General features: G+C 33.5%; 1 protein-coding gene across 7 annotated transcripts in view; it reads left to right on the plus strand.

Moving 5' to 3' along the window:
- Nucleotides 1-16,049, plus strand: part of KCNT2 (potassium sodium-activated channel subfamily T member 2) — a 410,159-nt gene that overhangs the window by 321,669 nt on the left and 72,441 nt on the right. For all 7 annotated transcript variants that reach the window (XM_037985779.2, XM_037985780.2, XM_037985781.2 and 4 more), the window contains one exon: nucleotides 14,673-14,774. In XM_037985779.2, the coding sequence (XP_037841707.1) occupies nucleotides 14,673-14,774 (102 nt within the window). The remainder of the gene's footprint in view (nucleotides 1-14,672; nucleotides 14,775-16,049) is intronic.

The following is a 16,049-nucleotide window of genomic DNA, read 5'->3' on the forward strand; positions in this document are numbered from 1 at the left end:
ATTTTTCAGATCTTCTTGGCATCTCTTTGTCTTCAGATATGAGGACATTGCCCTCCTCTGAGTAGAGGGGGAACCCTCTGGAATGAGGATCTGATGACCTACTTTCAGTGGAAGGTCAGCTAAGTTTTATAGCCTGCTTCAGGGAAGGAGGGGTGAGAGAAGGTTAGAGAGTCCATCCTGCTGCTGCTATTTTCTCACATGTCAAGCTGACATGTGATGTCCTGAATCCCATCACCACAACACTGTCTTTCAATGAGAAATGGAAAGAGCTAAAAATGTGGAAGGATAACTAGTTCATAACAACGATATGAAAAAATATTGTGCAGTTCATTGATTATTCCTTCCCATCTTGAGGAACTCCCTTTTTCACTGTCTTCTGTGGTCCCTGTCTTTCCACTCAAGCTTCTTCTCAAGCCATCGTTACCTATGTGACTTCAGAAATATACACTCCTTGCAGCCTATGTAATTTTTGTAGTCTACTACTTACTTACGCAAGTTTGAGAAAGTTTGAAGATTTTCATGCTTATGAAAACTTACAAAGACTAAAGATTTTTCAGACTATATTTGTCTTTCTGTACCTGACTTATTTTTCTTAACATAATGACTATTATGTTAAGAGAAATGATCCACGTTGCTGCAAATAACACGATCTCATTATTTTTGCAGATCCATAATATTCTGTTGTGTATACCTATCACATTTACTTTAGCCAGTCATCTGTTGATAAACACTTAGGTTAATTCCATGTCTTGGCTGTTCTAAATGATGCTGTTATAAACATGGAATTTTAGATACCTCTCTGAAATACTAATTTGCTTTCTTTTGGATGTATACCCAGCAGTGGGATTGCTGGATCATGTGGCAGTTCTATTAATTTTTTGAAGAATCTTCATATCGTTGTCCATAATTACTATACCACTCTGCATTCTTATAACCAACAGTCATAAGCGTTCCCATTTCTCTACATCCTTGCCAGCATTTGTTATGTTTTGTCTTTTTGATATTTTGATAATAGGCATTCTAACTGGGGTGAAATGATGTCTCATTGTGGCCTTGATTTACATTTCCCTCATGATTAGTAATGTTGAGCATTTTGTTGTTTTGGGGAGAAATGAGCAGGTTACCTTCTATTCTGCCATCTTGGTAACAGTATTTGTGCCCATATTCTTTTTCATCTGACCTTTCTTTTATTATTTGTCTACTTTTTTGCTGATTTTTTTAATGTTATCCTTGTCTTGGATATTCACATCACCATTACAGTTTTCTCAGTGATGCTTTTCGTGTTTGAATGTCATTGACACTTCTCCCAACAAAGTAGGTGTAACAAGTGTAACAGGCAACAGTAGAAGAGCTACATAGAGATGGAGAAGGCAAGGAGAAAAAGAAATGGAAAAGAAGAAAACAGCAATAGAATAAAAGGGAAATTTTTGTTTCATTTTCTTCCAAAGGCTTATTTCTTTTCTCTTGCTTTGATGTATTTCACAAAGTCTTTTATTAATGTGTGTATCTGTGCACAATTTGCTTCAAGACTGCTTTCTTTAAATTTGCTTTTGAGTGATCACCATTCCCAAATGATGATCATCATCACAATATACAATCATGTGATAATTACACCCAATGTAAGAAGCAAAATAATGAAAATCTGAGATGACTAGGTGGTATAATAAAAATAAATACTTGGTCTTTGTCCCTGGTTTCTGACTCAGACCTTCAAAACTCCTTGTAATTTTCTGTGTGATAGGAGTGTTTTTTGTTATTCATACTTTTCAACCATACTAGATGCTGTGGCAACAAAGGGACTTATGGAGGGGCACCTCTGTAAGCTGGGGTGGGCACCAGAAAAAGGAAGCTCTGATTAAAAGGTTGAAACTTTTAGCCTTTACCCTCAACTCTAGGGAGGGGAGAAGGGCTAGGGGCTGAGTTTCATCACATGACTAATGATTTAGTTAATCTTCCCTGCATAATGAAGCCTGAATAAAAACTCTGAAAAATGAAACTTGGATTGCTTCCTGGTTGGTGAACATGTTGACATCCTGAGAGAATGGGGCACCCCAACATCACAGTCATGGAAGTTCCTGTGTTTGGGAGACCCTTTAAGACTCCCCCACATACTTTTTCATCTACTGTTCATTTGTATTCTTCAAATCATAAGTATAGTGCTTTTGTTGTTCTGTGATTTATTTCAGCTAATTATTGAATCTGAGGGTTTTTGGGAAGCCCTATATATGTAGCTGGCTGGGTAGGAATACAGTTCGCTTGAGGGCACCTAGGCCTTATGGTTGGTCTTTAAATTGGGCACAGTCTTCTGGGACTGAGCGCCTTAACTTGTGGACTCTTTGCCAACTCCGGGTAGTTAGTGTCACAATTGAACTCAATTGTAGGATGCACACTTGATACCAGAGAATTGGTGTCAGAATGCAGTCACGTCTGTAAGTTATATATTACTTTTGTAGTCAGTGGTAGAACAAAATGATAAGAATTTCTACCAGTGATTGGAGATACCTTCTGGGAGAAATACGATAAAAATGTCATTTTTTCCAATATATTTTCACTATAGAATAGCAAGAAGGCAAAATTTACACATTCTCAATTTAAACACAAGTGAATAAATATTTACTGAGCACATACTATGAGCCAAATGCCTTGCTGAATGCTAGGCATTGCAACATTGAAGAAACCACATAGAATTTATAATATGATGGGTGACACAGATATATGAAAACAAACAAAGGCACATCGTCTTACTAATTTGTTCTGTCCAGACAACTTAAGCTACATTTTATTCATAATCTAGGTTCTGGAACAGCTGAGTGGGAGTTTGGTGCTACCTGCCAACACTGAGTTTGATTCATTAAGAAAGATTCTTATCCTGTTTTTAAGAAAATATTTACCTTGTCTCTATATTCATCCAAAAAGAATTTGAAAAGAATACTAATCAATCTCTGTTTCTTTAAATGAGGAAAAAATTGCCCTACCTATTCTAGAAAAGTTATAAGTACAATTTATATGGATAACAATTTTAATGTACAAATGTGTCTATTAATAATATTTATAGGATTGTGATTTTGCATAATAAGCCTAAAGTCTTCACATTATACCACGAAGACAGTGCAGTGCATAGCCAGGGAGGACATTCACTTCAAATTCAATGAAATTAGCTCCCAATGGAAGAATGCCACACAACTTCTGTATATGTGTCTATTGTGAAGAGGAAAATGTACAGCAAATTGTTAAAACTATTAAAATCAAAATAGTAAATGCAGAAAAATAATGAATTTATGTAGCTAAGTTAATTAAATTATTTGAATGTGGTGATCTTACAAAGTTAATTATTTTATGAAATAAATAACTTATAATACAGTAGTTAACTGTTTATTATTCTTAGGAAGTCCAACAATTGTCTTTTCATAAACTTATACACACACACACACACACACACACACATCTACAGAAAGAGAGAGAGAGAGATTGCAGAATTTATTTAACTTCTTGATAAATGAAAGAAACAAAAATACTTGTAAATCACAAAAAAGAAAGTATCATCTAGGATGGCAAAGGTTACTTTTGGGTGTGCTTTCTTTTTGAGATGTTAAAATAGTATCACATTAGACAAGGACATTAAACCAACGATTTTCCTACTTATTACTTCTCCCTGTACATTAAGAAGTATGTCCATCACTACTTGATTCTGTTTTGCTAGTCTGCAAGGCACTACTCATTTTTGAATTCACAGTCAAAGAGAGTACAGTACATTTATTCAGCCTTTCATTTGAAGGTACAGAGAACTGCAGCAGGAACCCTTGACTTCACAGCCCAAGTTGAATAAAAGAACATTTCAAAACATTAAAACCAACAGAGTACCAGATTTATTACACTGGGAAAATGAACATTTATTTTGAGTTTATTTTAAGTATCTTTCTTGTTGCTATAACCTGTAGACAAATTACTTGAGAGATTCTGTGCTGAATGCTGTCATTATATTTAGCTTGAACTAATTGGATACAGGCTCAGAAAATGTTCAAATAATTTGTTACTATTTTCAGTGAATAATTTCTCCACAAGATGTAGAATTTGTATTATTTGTATTTAAAGTCCTCCCAAATTCCTTCCAGTAATATATTAAGAATCTAAAATTATAGTCTCCATATACTTATTCATATTTGTAATATATTCATTATCATAATCAAACTCAGTTTAATTGAATATGGACATACTTAAATTACTGTTAACTCTTTTTGGAAAAAAGTTTGTTCTTAGCATCTTTGGCTATTATTTCATTTTTTATAACTTCTATAACTATCATATTTTCTTATTTATTTATGTAATATTTTTAAACTTAATTCTTGAGGCTTCAAACTGTCCTCAAATCATAAAGTTAAACTTAGGATAGTTTATCTTCAATACATCAAACAGATAATAGTATATTTATATATAACTTCATTCTTTAGTTTGAAAATGATTTTGATCTGTGGGACCCATTACTGAATGCAATTCATCATGTGCTCCTGTGATTATAACAAGTCATCATGTACTCAGGTGATTATAACTGATTTAAGCAATATTTTAGAAGTGTAACATATGGAACAGTTTTGATATATCAAAACAACAAAATAGTCTAGACTCAGCAATGGGTCATTCATATGCACTCCTGTTAATCTTTCAAAGTCATGATATAATTTACATTGACAGCCCTCCATGTCATAAAACCTACACAAAAGATGTATGCATCCTTTGTTTATTTTCTAAGGACTCAGATATTTAAATATTATCTTTAAATTTACAGACTCCCTAACTTTAAACTGATCTCTTGAATTATGATTTTTATGTTCAAAAAAAAAAGACTTCCTAACTTAACGCTCATCTCTTGAATGATGGTTTTTATGCTCAATAAAAATATTCTTTTTAAATGTTTTTGCCTTACTCAAAATGTAGGTTTTGCACTTATGCTGTAGCTAAAAGGAGTGGAATATCCTGCTTAATTCTTATATGAAGACTATTTTCTAACCTTTTCTGTTCCAAAATTTTACGCAATGGGGATTGCCAAATATTTCTGTAGACATTTTGAGTGGTTCGAATTCTCCATCTCTTTCCTTGCATTTAACAATTTTTTTTGTTTGTTTTTGGTTTTCAGATTTTCTCTTATCGTGAATATTACTGTTGACTTTGCCTGTTTTTGTTATTTTTAGATTTATAGTTGTATCTTAAGAGTTACAATTTTTGAACAACAATAAATCATGTAGAACTTACCTTTATTTGTGTTTTTAAGTATTATAGGTACATATAGCTTATTTTATAGTTTATAAAAACACAAGAAAGAACACTGGTTTTAACTTCTCCAAATTATCATTTTAAAAAGTACCAATGTTTTATTCTTTTATTTTATATTTTTATTTTTAATTGACAAATAATTAGTACAGTGTGACATTTATATATATACATACATACACACACACACACACATATATATATATTTACAACAAGGTATGATTAGATTAAACTAATTAACAAATCCAGGACCTCACATACTTACTACTTTTGTAGTGAAAAGATTTAAAATCAACTCTTTAAGCAATTTTGAAATATACAATACATTATTATTTATTGAAGTTAGCATGTTTTTTGCCATAGATCCCTAAGCTTTTTCCTCTTAACTGAAACATTGAACTCTTTTGATCCACATCCCCTTATGCCCTTCCACCAGTCTCTGGTAACCATCGTTCTACTCTCTACTATGAAATCAACTTTATGACATAATTCTTTTCTTTTTTTAGGCAAAACAGTATTCCACTCTGTATATATACACATTTTCTTTATCCATTAATCTGATGATGGATGCTAAATTGCTTCCATATCTTAGCTATTGTGAATAAGGCTGCCATGAACATAGGAGTGCAGACATCTCTTCAACATACTTTTTCAGTTTATTTGAATATATACCCAGAAGTGAGATTACTGTATTGCATGTCTATTTTTAGTTTTCTGAAGAAACTCCATATTGTTTTTCATAATGGCTGTCTCGGCCGGGCACAGTAACTCACGCCTGTAATCCCAGCACTTTTGAGAGGCCGAGGCGGACGTATCACAAGGTCAGGAGATCAAGACATCCTGGCCAACATGATGAAACCCTGCCTCTACTGAAAATACAAAAATTATCTGGATGTGGCAGCGTGTGTCTGTAATCCCAGGAGAATCGCTTGAACCAGGGAGTCGGCGGTTGCCATGAGCTGAGATCGCGCCACTGCACTCTAGCCTGGCGACAGAGCGAGATTCAGTCTCAAAAAACAAAAAGCAAAACATAATGGCTGCCTTAATTTACATTCCCACCAACAGTGCAAAAGGTTCTCTTTGCTCCACTGCACTGGCTAACACTTACATTTTGTCTTTTTGATAGTAGCCATTCTAACAGGTATGAAGTGATATCTTATTGTAGTTTTAATTTGCATTTCCCTGATGATCAGTGATGTTGATCAGCTTTTCCTATACGTGTTGGCCGGTTGTTTACGTCCTTTTGAGAAGTGTCTCTGTAGGTCCTTTGTCTTTTTTGTGACTCGGTTATTTGTTTTATTGCTATTGAGTTGTTTGAGACTTTATATATTTTGGATATTAGCCCCTTATCAAATGTATTATTTGCAGATATTTTCTCCTAATTTTCTCCTACTCTATAGGATGTCTGTTCATCTATTATTATTATTATTATTATTATTATTATTTTGAATGTGCAGAAGCCTTTTAGTTTGATATAATCCCAAATGTTTGTATATGTTCTTGCTGCCTGCGTGCTTTTGGGTTCCTAGACAATAAATTATTGCCCAGAGCAATGTTGTGGAATACTTCCTCTATGTTTTCTTCTAATAGTTTGACAATTTCTGGCCTTACATTTAAGTCTTTGAGTTGATTTTTGTATATAGCATGAGATAAGGGTCCAATTTCATGCCTTTGCTTGCAGATATCCAGTTTTCCCAGCACAGTTTAGTGAAGAGATGATCTTTTCTCCATGGTGTTGCCTTGGCATCTTTGTTAAAAAAAATCAATTGACCATTAATTCATGGGTTTATTTCTGGGCTCTTTATCCTGTTCTATTGGTCAATCTTCCTGTCTGCTTTTATGCCAGTGCCATTCTAGTTGGATTACTATAGCTTTGTAATAGATTTTGAAGTCAGATACTGTGATGTCTCCAGCTTTGTTTTTTGTTTTGTTTTGTTTTTTCTCTCAAGATTGCTTTGGCTGTTTGAGGTCTTTTCTAATTCAATTCAAATTTTAGGACTGTTTTATCTAAATTCTAAAAAAAGTGACATTGATATTTCAATCAGGATTGCAGTAAATCTGAAGATCACTTTGAGTAGTATGGATATTTTAACAATATTGTTTTTTCCAGTTTATGACCACAATATTGCTTTAGATTTGTGTCTTCTATAATTTCTTTTATTATTGTTTAATAATTTACGGTATAAAGATCTTTTACCTCCTTGATTACATTTATTTCTAAGTACATTTTTTTTATGCTATTGTGAATGGGACTGATTCATTAATTATTTTTTCAGGTCATTTGTTTTTAGGGTAAAGAAACACTGTTGACTTTTATGTGTTGATTTTGTACCCTGCACATTTGCTGAATTTGCTTATCACTTCTGATAGCTTTTTGGTGGAGTAGTTAAAGTTTTCATATATTATAAGTTCATGGCATTGGCAGAGACAATTTTACTTCTTCTTTTTCTATTTAGATGCCTTTTACTTCTTTTTCTTGTCTAATTGCTCTGGCCAGAACTTCTAATACTGTGTTGAGCAAAAGTTGTTTGAATGGGCAACGTTGGCTTGCCCCTGATCTTAGAAGAAAAGCTTTTCACTTTCTACCACTGAGTGTAATGTTAGATGTGAACTTTTTATACATGGCCTATATTATGTTGAGGTACATTTCTTCTATGCCTTATTTATTGAGAGTTTTCCATCATAAAAGGATGTTGAATTTTGTCAAGTGTTTTTTATACATGACCTTGCAATATTTTATTTTTAACTGTGTTCTCAATAAAATCATATATCCCTGTAAAATTGGAAAGTTTTGTTAATTATTTGTGTATGCTAAGAACCTAGTTCAGTGCCTGATTCATAAAAGTAAATTGAGAAATATTTCTTGGTTGTATTACTTAGAATTGTCTCCTAAGCCATAGAATATTTTGTAGTCTATTAGAAATGTTCTATTTTTTAAGACACATTTAAAGTGTATATTTAGATTACTTACTATGTTATTTTCTGATATAATTGCTATTCACCCAAGTACTTTTAAGCAGGGTGTGAGTTAGTAGATCTCTAGACTCATTTCTAAATATTTTATCTTCCAAAGTGTAAAATAAGAGCCTTTCAATGGAAGTAATGAATGGAAACTAGTAAAGTGAAAAATTCTGCCCAGTTACTGCCATGACCTATGATATCTGATTCTCCTAATTTAAAATAAGTCAGAAATGCAGATTTTTATATTAAATATTAAATGTTGGAACTTATTAAACTTCAATAAATTTAGCCAGTCCAAATGAAACTTCTCTGTAGTTGAGATTTGGACTAATTGCTGCCAGATCGTAACTTCTAGCCATATGTTGTTTTTTTGAGGCACAGAGAGGTAGGTTAATGATAGTGTCACAAAAATCTAACTGGATAGGAAAGACTAAGTATTAATCATCCCTAATTCTTATTTTTCATATGTAAAGTCAGCATGATAAAGTGCAATTAGTAAAATTAATCCAAATTCTTCATTGTCCAGAAGTAAAAGAGAAAGTAATTGTGTAATGTATTCTTATCAGGATGAAATCAGATGCTTGGAATCTTACTTTTTTACATAACTTTAAAGTCAATAGGTTTTGAAAATAGTGTCATAAAAATCTTCTTTTTTTTCTCTGTAATGAAAGTTAATAACAAAAGGACAGGAAATCATACATGCAAAGTGATTCTCACAAGCAGAAGGGCAGCATCACTGTGTTTGTATGAAAGGATTTCATAGGGTGGGTAGAATGATACGTATTTTGAAGGATGAGGAGGACCTGTAGAGATGGTTTTGAAACAGAGTTTTGACCTACAGAGATTGTTTTGATATCTCTTATATGAGATTGTTACCCACAGTGAGTTGGAACCCAAATATGAGGAAGATATTTTCAGTATTTAACTAAATAGTCAATCATCTGACTGATAGTCTGTGCTGGGAAGTACTGAAAAGTTATCCTGGAAAGCAGTTTGGGAGCTAAACCTTAGAATGCCCTGAATACTAAGTCTTTGGAGTTTTTGATGCAGTGAATGGGAGTCATGGCAAGTGTTTTTTTGTTTTGTTTTTGTTTTTTTAATTATACTTTCAGTTCTAGGGTACATGTGCATAACGTGCAGGTTTGTTACATATGTATACTTGTGCCATGTTGGTGTGCTGCACCCATCAGCTCGTCAGCACCCATCAACTCGTCATTTACATCAGGTATAACTTACAATGCAATCCCTCCCCCCTCCCCCCTCCCCATAATAGGCCCCGGTGTGTGATGCTCCCCTTCCCGAGTCCAAGTGGTCTCATTGTTCAGTTCCCACCTATGAGTGAGAACCCATGGCAAGTTTTTAAATGAGGACATGGGGGAGGTGACATCATCAGACCTATACTTTTATGAAATTGATGTGAAATTTTTATGTTTATCTGAAAAGAGACATTGTGGGGAAAAGGGAAAGAGTAAGTTATTTCAATAAATCAGGCATGAGATAATAAAGTCCTGGTCTAGGACTGTCGGGGTGAATATACTGATTAAAACTAAAGAGAGAATTCTGGGAAATAACTGACCTTAGTGAGATAGATGATACATTTATTTAAGTATATTAAAATTATAGTACATAAGTAAAAAAAAAAGTTGTGATATACAAATGAAGCTCAGGAACAGGATGAAATATATATATACACACACACACACCCTTATACATATACATACACACACACACATATATATATATGCATGCATAGATATATTCAAAGGTTGTACACATAAATGTATAATTGTAAAGCCTTAAGAAATATAAGGATTAGAGAGCCACAAGGAAGGTAAAAAGAGCCACAAGGAAGGTGAGTTTAACCAAGGACTTTATCCTACGGTTCATAAAGGAGAGTCTAGAAAGGAGACAAATCAGAGAAAATGAGCGAGAGGTCCAAGAGTATTCTGGAAGCTGAGGTAGAGTGATGTGAAAAGACAGAGCTCCAGAATTAGAACGTAGTTTATCAAACACTGTAAGAAAGTTTAAGTAGGATGAACGCTGACAAAAACCACTAGATTTAGGAATTACATTATGATTGGGTCCAGAGGAAAGAATGAAGGAATGTAAAAGAATTATAATTGAGAAAGTAGGAGATGGAAACCAGTAATTTGTGCCAACAAAATTCTTGAATTTTTAACCTACCACACTGCTCTGTTAAATCCAATAATTTTATCATCTCATTCCATATGGTATTGATGGACACAGATTAAAGGAAACAAAATTTCTGCCAGAAACACATTCCTTCTTCCAAGAAAGGCACATGTTCATGATAATAAAACAAATGGAAAAGTAGGTAAGACCAAACATTTAAAAATGTCTGATATATTTATTGTTTTAAATGTCACTGGAATTCTTTTAGATATTTATATAAATATTTGTTAGGAAAAAATATCATCAGTAAAACTTCAGTTGAATTCAGAATTCTACTAGGAAAGAAATATGATAAGTTTAACAGAAAGGAATCATAGTATATGTTTATACTAGCCACAATAGCAGAAACATTTATTGTAAAATGCAATAACTAAACACAGTAAAGTAAAAAAGCTTTGCATATTGTGAACATTACAATTCTTTATATTCTCAAACCTCCGTTAAAGAACCAAAGTGAGAAGAAAGAGGTATTGAGTGAACCTCAAATGTTTGTTTCTTGCTTCCAGTATATGAATGTTCTGAGCATAAAATTATACAATAAATTGTCTCTTGATGTAGGCTGCTAACATAAGTAGAAAAAAATTATTTATTTTTCCAACCAAATGTCACTAACTGTGTGCCAGGCATTGTTTTAGGCATTGTATAAGTAACAGAAAGCAAACTCAAGGTGTCTGCCCTCTTGATACATAGGATCTAGCTGAGATAGATTATTAATAAATTAAAAACATAAACAAGATGTAATAGGTTTCAAAAAAGCTATGAAAGTAATAACAGGTTATATTCAAGAGTAACTGCAGAAAGACATGTTTTAAATAAGGTGATAAGGAAATGCCTCTTTGGGGAAGTAATATTTGAGCTATAATGATAACACCAGCCTAGTCCAGTAAAAACCAGGGAAGTAGCATTATAGGAATAATAAAAAAATACAAAGTTCTTGAGGTAATATATAATTTAGCATATTCGAACAACTGATAATAAAAAATAGCTTTTAAATTGCTTACTATATATAGTACTTTTAGAGGTTTTATTATGTTTATTTTTTGTAATCACAGTGGGATGTAGATGTCAGTATGAATCCCAATGCACCATTATAAAACTGAGCAACAGAAAGCTTAAGTAACTTGCAAAAGATCATACAACTAGTAGGCGGAAACACTTGACTGAAACTATTGTATGTATTTTCGGAATCCAAGCTCCAAACGATTGTATGTTATATTGCCTGTATGATCCATATTTTTGGCAGGTAGACCTGTCCACCGGCGTCAAAACCCAAGTGCAAATCAACTTGTGATCTGATCTTCCTCCACACTTTCTATTTTACAGAAGTTGCCAATATCTGCCTCATTATCTAGAGACCTGTGTATCATCCTCATTTTCTCTCTACTTTAGTTCCGAATTCAACCATCATATCCTCTTAAAATTTAATGTCTAAATGCATTCTGAATAAGACCTGTTTCTGCAAATATCACAGTAGAATGTACATTCATCTTTCACTAGCATTGTTGCATTAACACTATAGTTTATCTTGCTCAGTTTTCCCATGCCACCTCCTCATTCACAAGCCATTTTCCATATTGTCATCAAAGTGAGCATCCTAAAAACATGATCAGGTCACTCCTCTTCTTAAAAACACTTTAGTTTTTCCCCATTGCCCTAAAGATGAAATTCAAAATACTTAACATGGTTTCAAAGTAGGGTAACCATATGTTTTGTTATTTCTTAGACAGTCTCAATTTATATCATTATTTTTCAGTGTAATTCTCAATTACATCCCCACTATTCTAAAACATATCCTGGTACTTTAAGACCTAGTCCAAAGTTATTGCTCCAGTCTCATTTCTGACCTCTCCATCCAACCCATACACTTAAACTCTATGGTATATTCATATTGGATTGTTTGTAGTTCCTGAAGTCTCTCAAACTTTTTTTTTTTTACTTCCACTAGAACATGCTAGGCATTCTGCTTATAACTTTCTACTTACCACTCACTCTTCCCAAATTTACTGGCTAATTTCTACTCAGTTTTAGGTCTCAACTTAGACATCCTTCTAATTCAGCTCTCTGGCTTTTCTACCAAAAGAATAAGCTAGGTACCCTTCCTAAGTATGTACTACTGCCTAATTATTACATATATTCACCCAAGTATTTTTGCCTATTTTGCTATTGGTACCATTCACAGCAGTGTAAGTTCTTGCAGACAAGGAAAATATCCCCGTTTGTTTAACTAGCTCCTGGTCCATATTCAACATATAATACTTCCATTAACTGGTAAGATTCTTTTAGTTCTATATAGGAGCTCTGTATTCTCAGCACTGAGGATGATTGATGCCTTACACAAAGTACATTCTCAACACATATTTATTAAGTGACTACTTTAATGCACAAATGAATACATTGGTGTTTGGGGCCTTTAATAGTGAATGGAACTAATTTTAATTAGCGTTGCTGTTTAAGGTTATATCAATAGGATTCAGATGTGTGGAGATGGGAAGAGTTCATTTCCCACAGGATAAGCACTGTAGGTTACAAAACAGTTCTGTATTTGAAAATATAGTGTGTCAAATGGTAATGTAATTGAACCAATGAATGTTTGTTTGTTTGCTTGCTTGTTTCGAAGAGTAAACATCGCATCAAATTATCAGGGGTTCCAGCACTTTATTCTGGCTACTCCCTTTAACTTCGGTTTAACATATCATGGCTTGGCCTTCTCCAGGATATTTCTTACACCTCGAGAACTAGATTTGCCCTCAAATTCACAGGAAAATCTACCTATCTCACAATAAGAACAGCTAATTCCAGTCATCTCCAAGCCACTCACATGACCTGTTCAAGTTAAGCACTCATAACACCTAGGTTTGTAAATTAGAGAATATATTATGATTTCATAAACATAAACAAAAATGTGGAACCACTTTCCTATCCTTTGCCTTACCTTCTCCCTATATCTCAAGTGAAGATGCTCTTATAGTGATAGTCATCTCAACTAGATAGACACTATAGATGCACGTGAGATGGAAGGCTTCCCTTCCATGAGAACTCACAAATTTGTTACATTAGAAACAGGAGCTTGCTTCTGTTGCCTCAAGAAGTGAAGGTTGATTTCTTATTTTCTCAGCTGTATAAGTATTCCTAGTAAAGAGAATTTATCAACAAAAGAAACTAGAATTTTTGAGGTTGCCATTTGTTGTTAAATAGAAGCTTAACTTATATTCTCAAGAAACTCTTCAAAACTTAAACAGATTTGACATTTGCTCTCATACCTTCATTTATTAAAGGAAAAAAAATGCAACAGAATTTTTAAAAAGAAGCCATCATACATCATAACACCCCCCAACTCATAAGCATTCAAAAATACATAAACAATTTAGATGTGTGTGTGTGTGTGTGTATGATACACAGAAGATTGGTTGCAAACTGATATAGCAAATGCAATTTATCAGTTAGGTGGAGAAATGAAACTAAGATAATGAACAGCTAGAGACTACTGGATGTACAAAGCCTGTTTTAGTTTGTTAGGGCTCCTAGAACAGAGTACTGTAGACTGGGTGGCTTATAGACTCCAGATGTTTATTTCTCACAGTCTGGAGGCTGGGAATTCCACATTCAAGGTACTGGGAGATTTGGTGTCTGGTGAGGGCCCATTTCCTAGTTCATAGATGGCACGTGGTAGAAGGGGCAAAGAGTTTCTCTTTTTTAAAAGGGCATTAATTGCATTCATGAGGGTTCCACCTCCATGACCTAATCACCTCCCAAAGGCTTCACTTCCTAATACTATTACCTTGGGGATTAGAATTTCAATGTATGAATTTTGAGGGGACACAAACATTCAGACCATAACAGGTGCCTGTCTCCCTATTTTTTTGTTCTCACCCATGAGAATATTTAAAAGCAGGTCTTCTTTGCAGTGTTATGGTACATTGTGTGACCTTAGGGTTGTTTTTTTTTTTAACATTTGATTCAATGATTTTTATTTGTTTCCATTATGATGTCTCTTCTTGTGTGAAGAGTAAATACATGCTTAATGCACAAAAAATATTAACCCTTCTTCGCTATTGGGTGTTTTAACTGAGAAAATGTGGTTGTGAAAACAAAAGGGCAATTTGAAAAATATAATTATCAGTGAAGTAATGACACATTTATAGCCAAGAACCGTATGGTAAGATTTTTTTTACACATGTCAACACAATTTACTGAGGCAGAAATGAATGAAATATGGAATGCTCATAATTTTTCTATCTCAAATTTCTGAACAGAAAGAACGGGAGAGAGGCTCTAACTTGGCCTTTATGTTTCGACTGCCTTTTGCTGCTGGGAGGGTGTTTAGCATCAGTATGTTGGACACTCTGCTATATCAGGTATACAATATTTCTTTTTTTCTCTCTCTAAAATGGTGGTTGTTTTCTGTTTTATTTAGATTTTATTTAAATGAATAGTACTTCTAGTGTTTCACATGCAGCTATTAACTTAAAATTGGCTCCAGAAGTAATTCAGTATTTTATTTCATGTACATAATTGACATAAATGCTCCTATGAAACATTTTGTAAGAAAAAATATTATTTTTAAAAGTGACCTATGGAAATTATTTAAGGCATTCTTTTGTGCCAGTGTTCTACAATTTTAATATATTTAATACATTTTAGTACATTTTGCATGTTACTCCAAGCATATTACTGGATTTAAAAAAGTTAAAAGATAATTACTGACTTAAGACAAACAGCAATCCTTATGGTATACATTTTTTTCAGGTTTGACGTAAAATACCAAATTGATGTCAATAAACTGATAAACTAAGGACATTTTAAGAATCCACTGATTCTTGTCTATTTTAGAAAAATATGAAAAGACCGCAACAACTAACAACGATTGAGTTTGTTCCTGAATGCCAAGTTAACTTTTTTGTTTTATCATAGCTAAGAGGTTTGCAGAGATGTTTGTTCATACTAATACCATCTTTTTTGTCTCTGCCAGAAACTGAACAGCAGTACTATTTCATTTTCTCTGATTCAAGTAATCAATCTCTAAATATTTCCATTAAGAAGAAAGATGTATTCGTAGAGTTTTAAATTATTTGATAACATTAATCTCAAATTAAGCATTTCAGCATTTTATTGTACCTATTCTTTTTGCTTATTTATGTACTGTCCTCCATAATTGCTTGACTGAACAAACTAATCCAAAGAGAGTTAAAGCTTTTCTGTAGACCTCTGGGCTAATTTTGCCTATGAGTATGCCTCTAGCAATGTCAGGAACCATCTGCTCATGTCAGTTGAGTGCTGGAGCAAACACAGCAAAGTAGAATAAATACACCCCTATTATCCCTAAAGTTTCCAGACATATTATCTGGGTACTACAGGAGGCAGGTCTCCCACTCCAAACGCTGTTACCACACACACATACTTCTGATCTCTCAAAGAGATTAAATTGCAGGGGATGGTTTATTTGAAGAGCAGTGTTGAAACTAAAGATTTTATATCAATAGGAGCCAAATGCTTGGGTACAAATATGCACCAGTAGTTTTAAGATTTTTTTAGCCACAGTATCCTCTGTTTAAATAAAATCTTGTAACAAAATCTAATGTATAAGTTAAATAGAAGAAAAACTGTTCTAAAAACTGTTCTATAGAAATAGA

This window comes from Chlorocebus sabaeus, chromosome 25 (assembly GCF_047675955.1).
Source record: "Chlorocebus sabaeus isolate Y175 chromosome 25, mChlSab1.0.hap1, whole genome shotgun sequence".
NCBI classification, from domain to species: domain Eukaryota; kingdom Metazoa; phylum Chordata; class Mammalia; order Primates; family Cercopithecidae; genus Chlorocebus; species Chlorocebus sabaeus.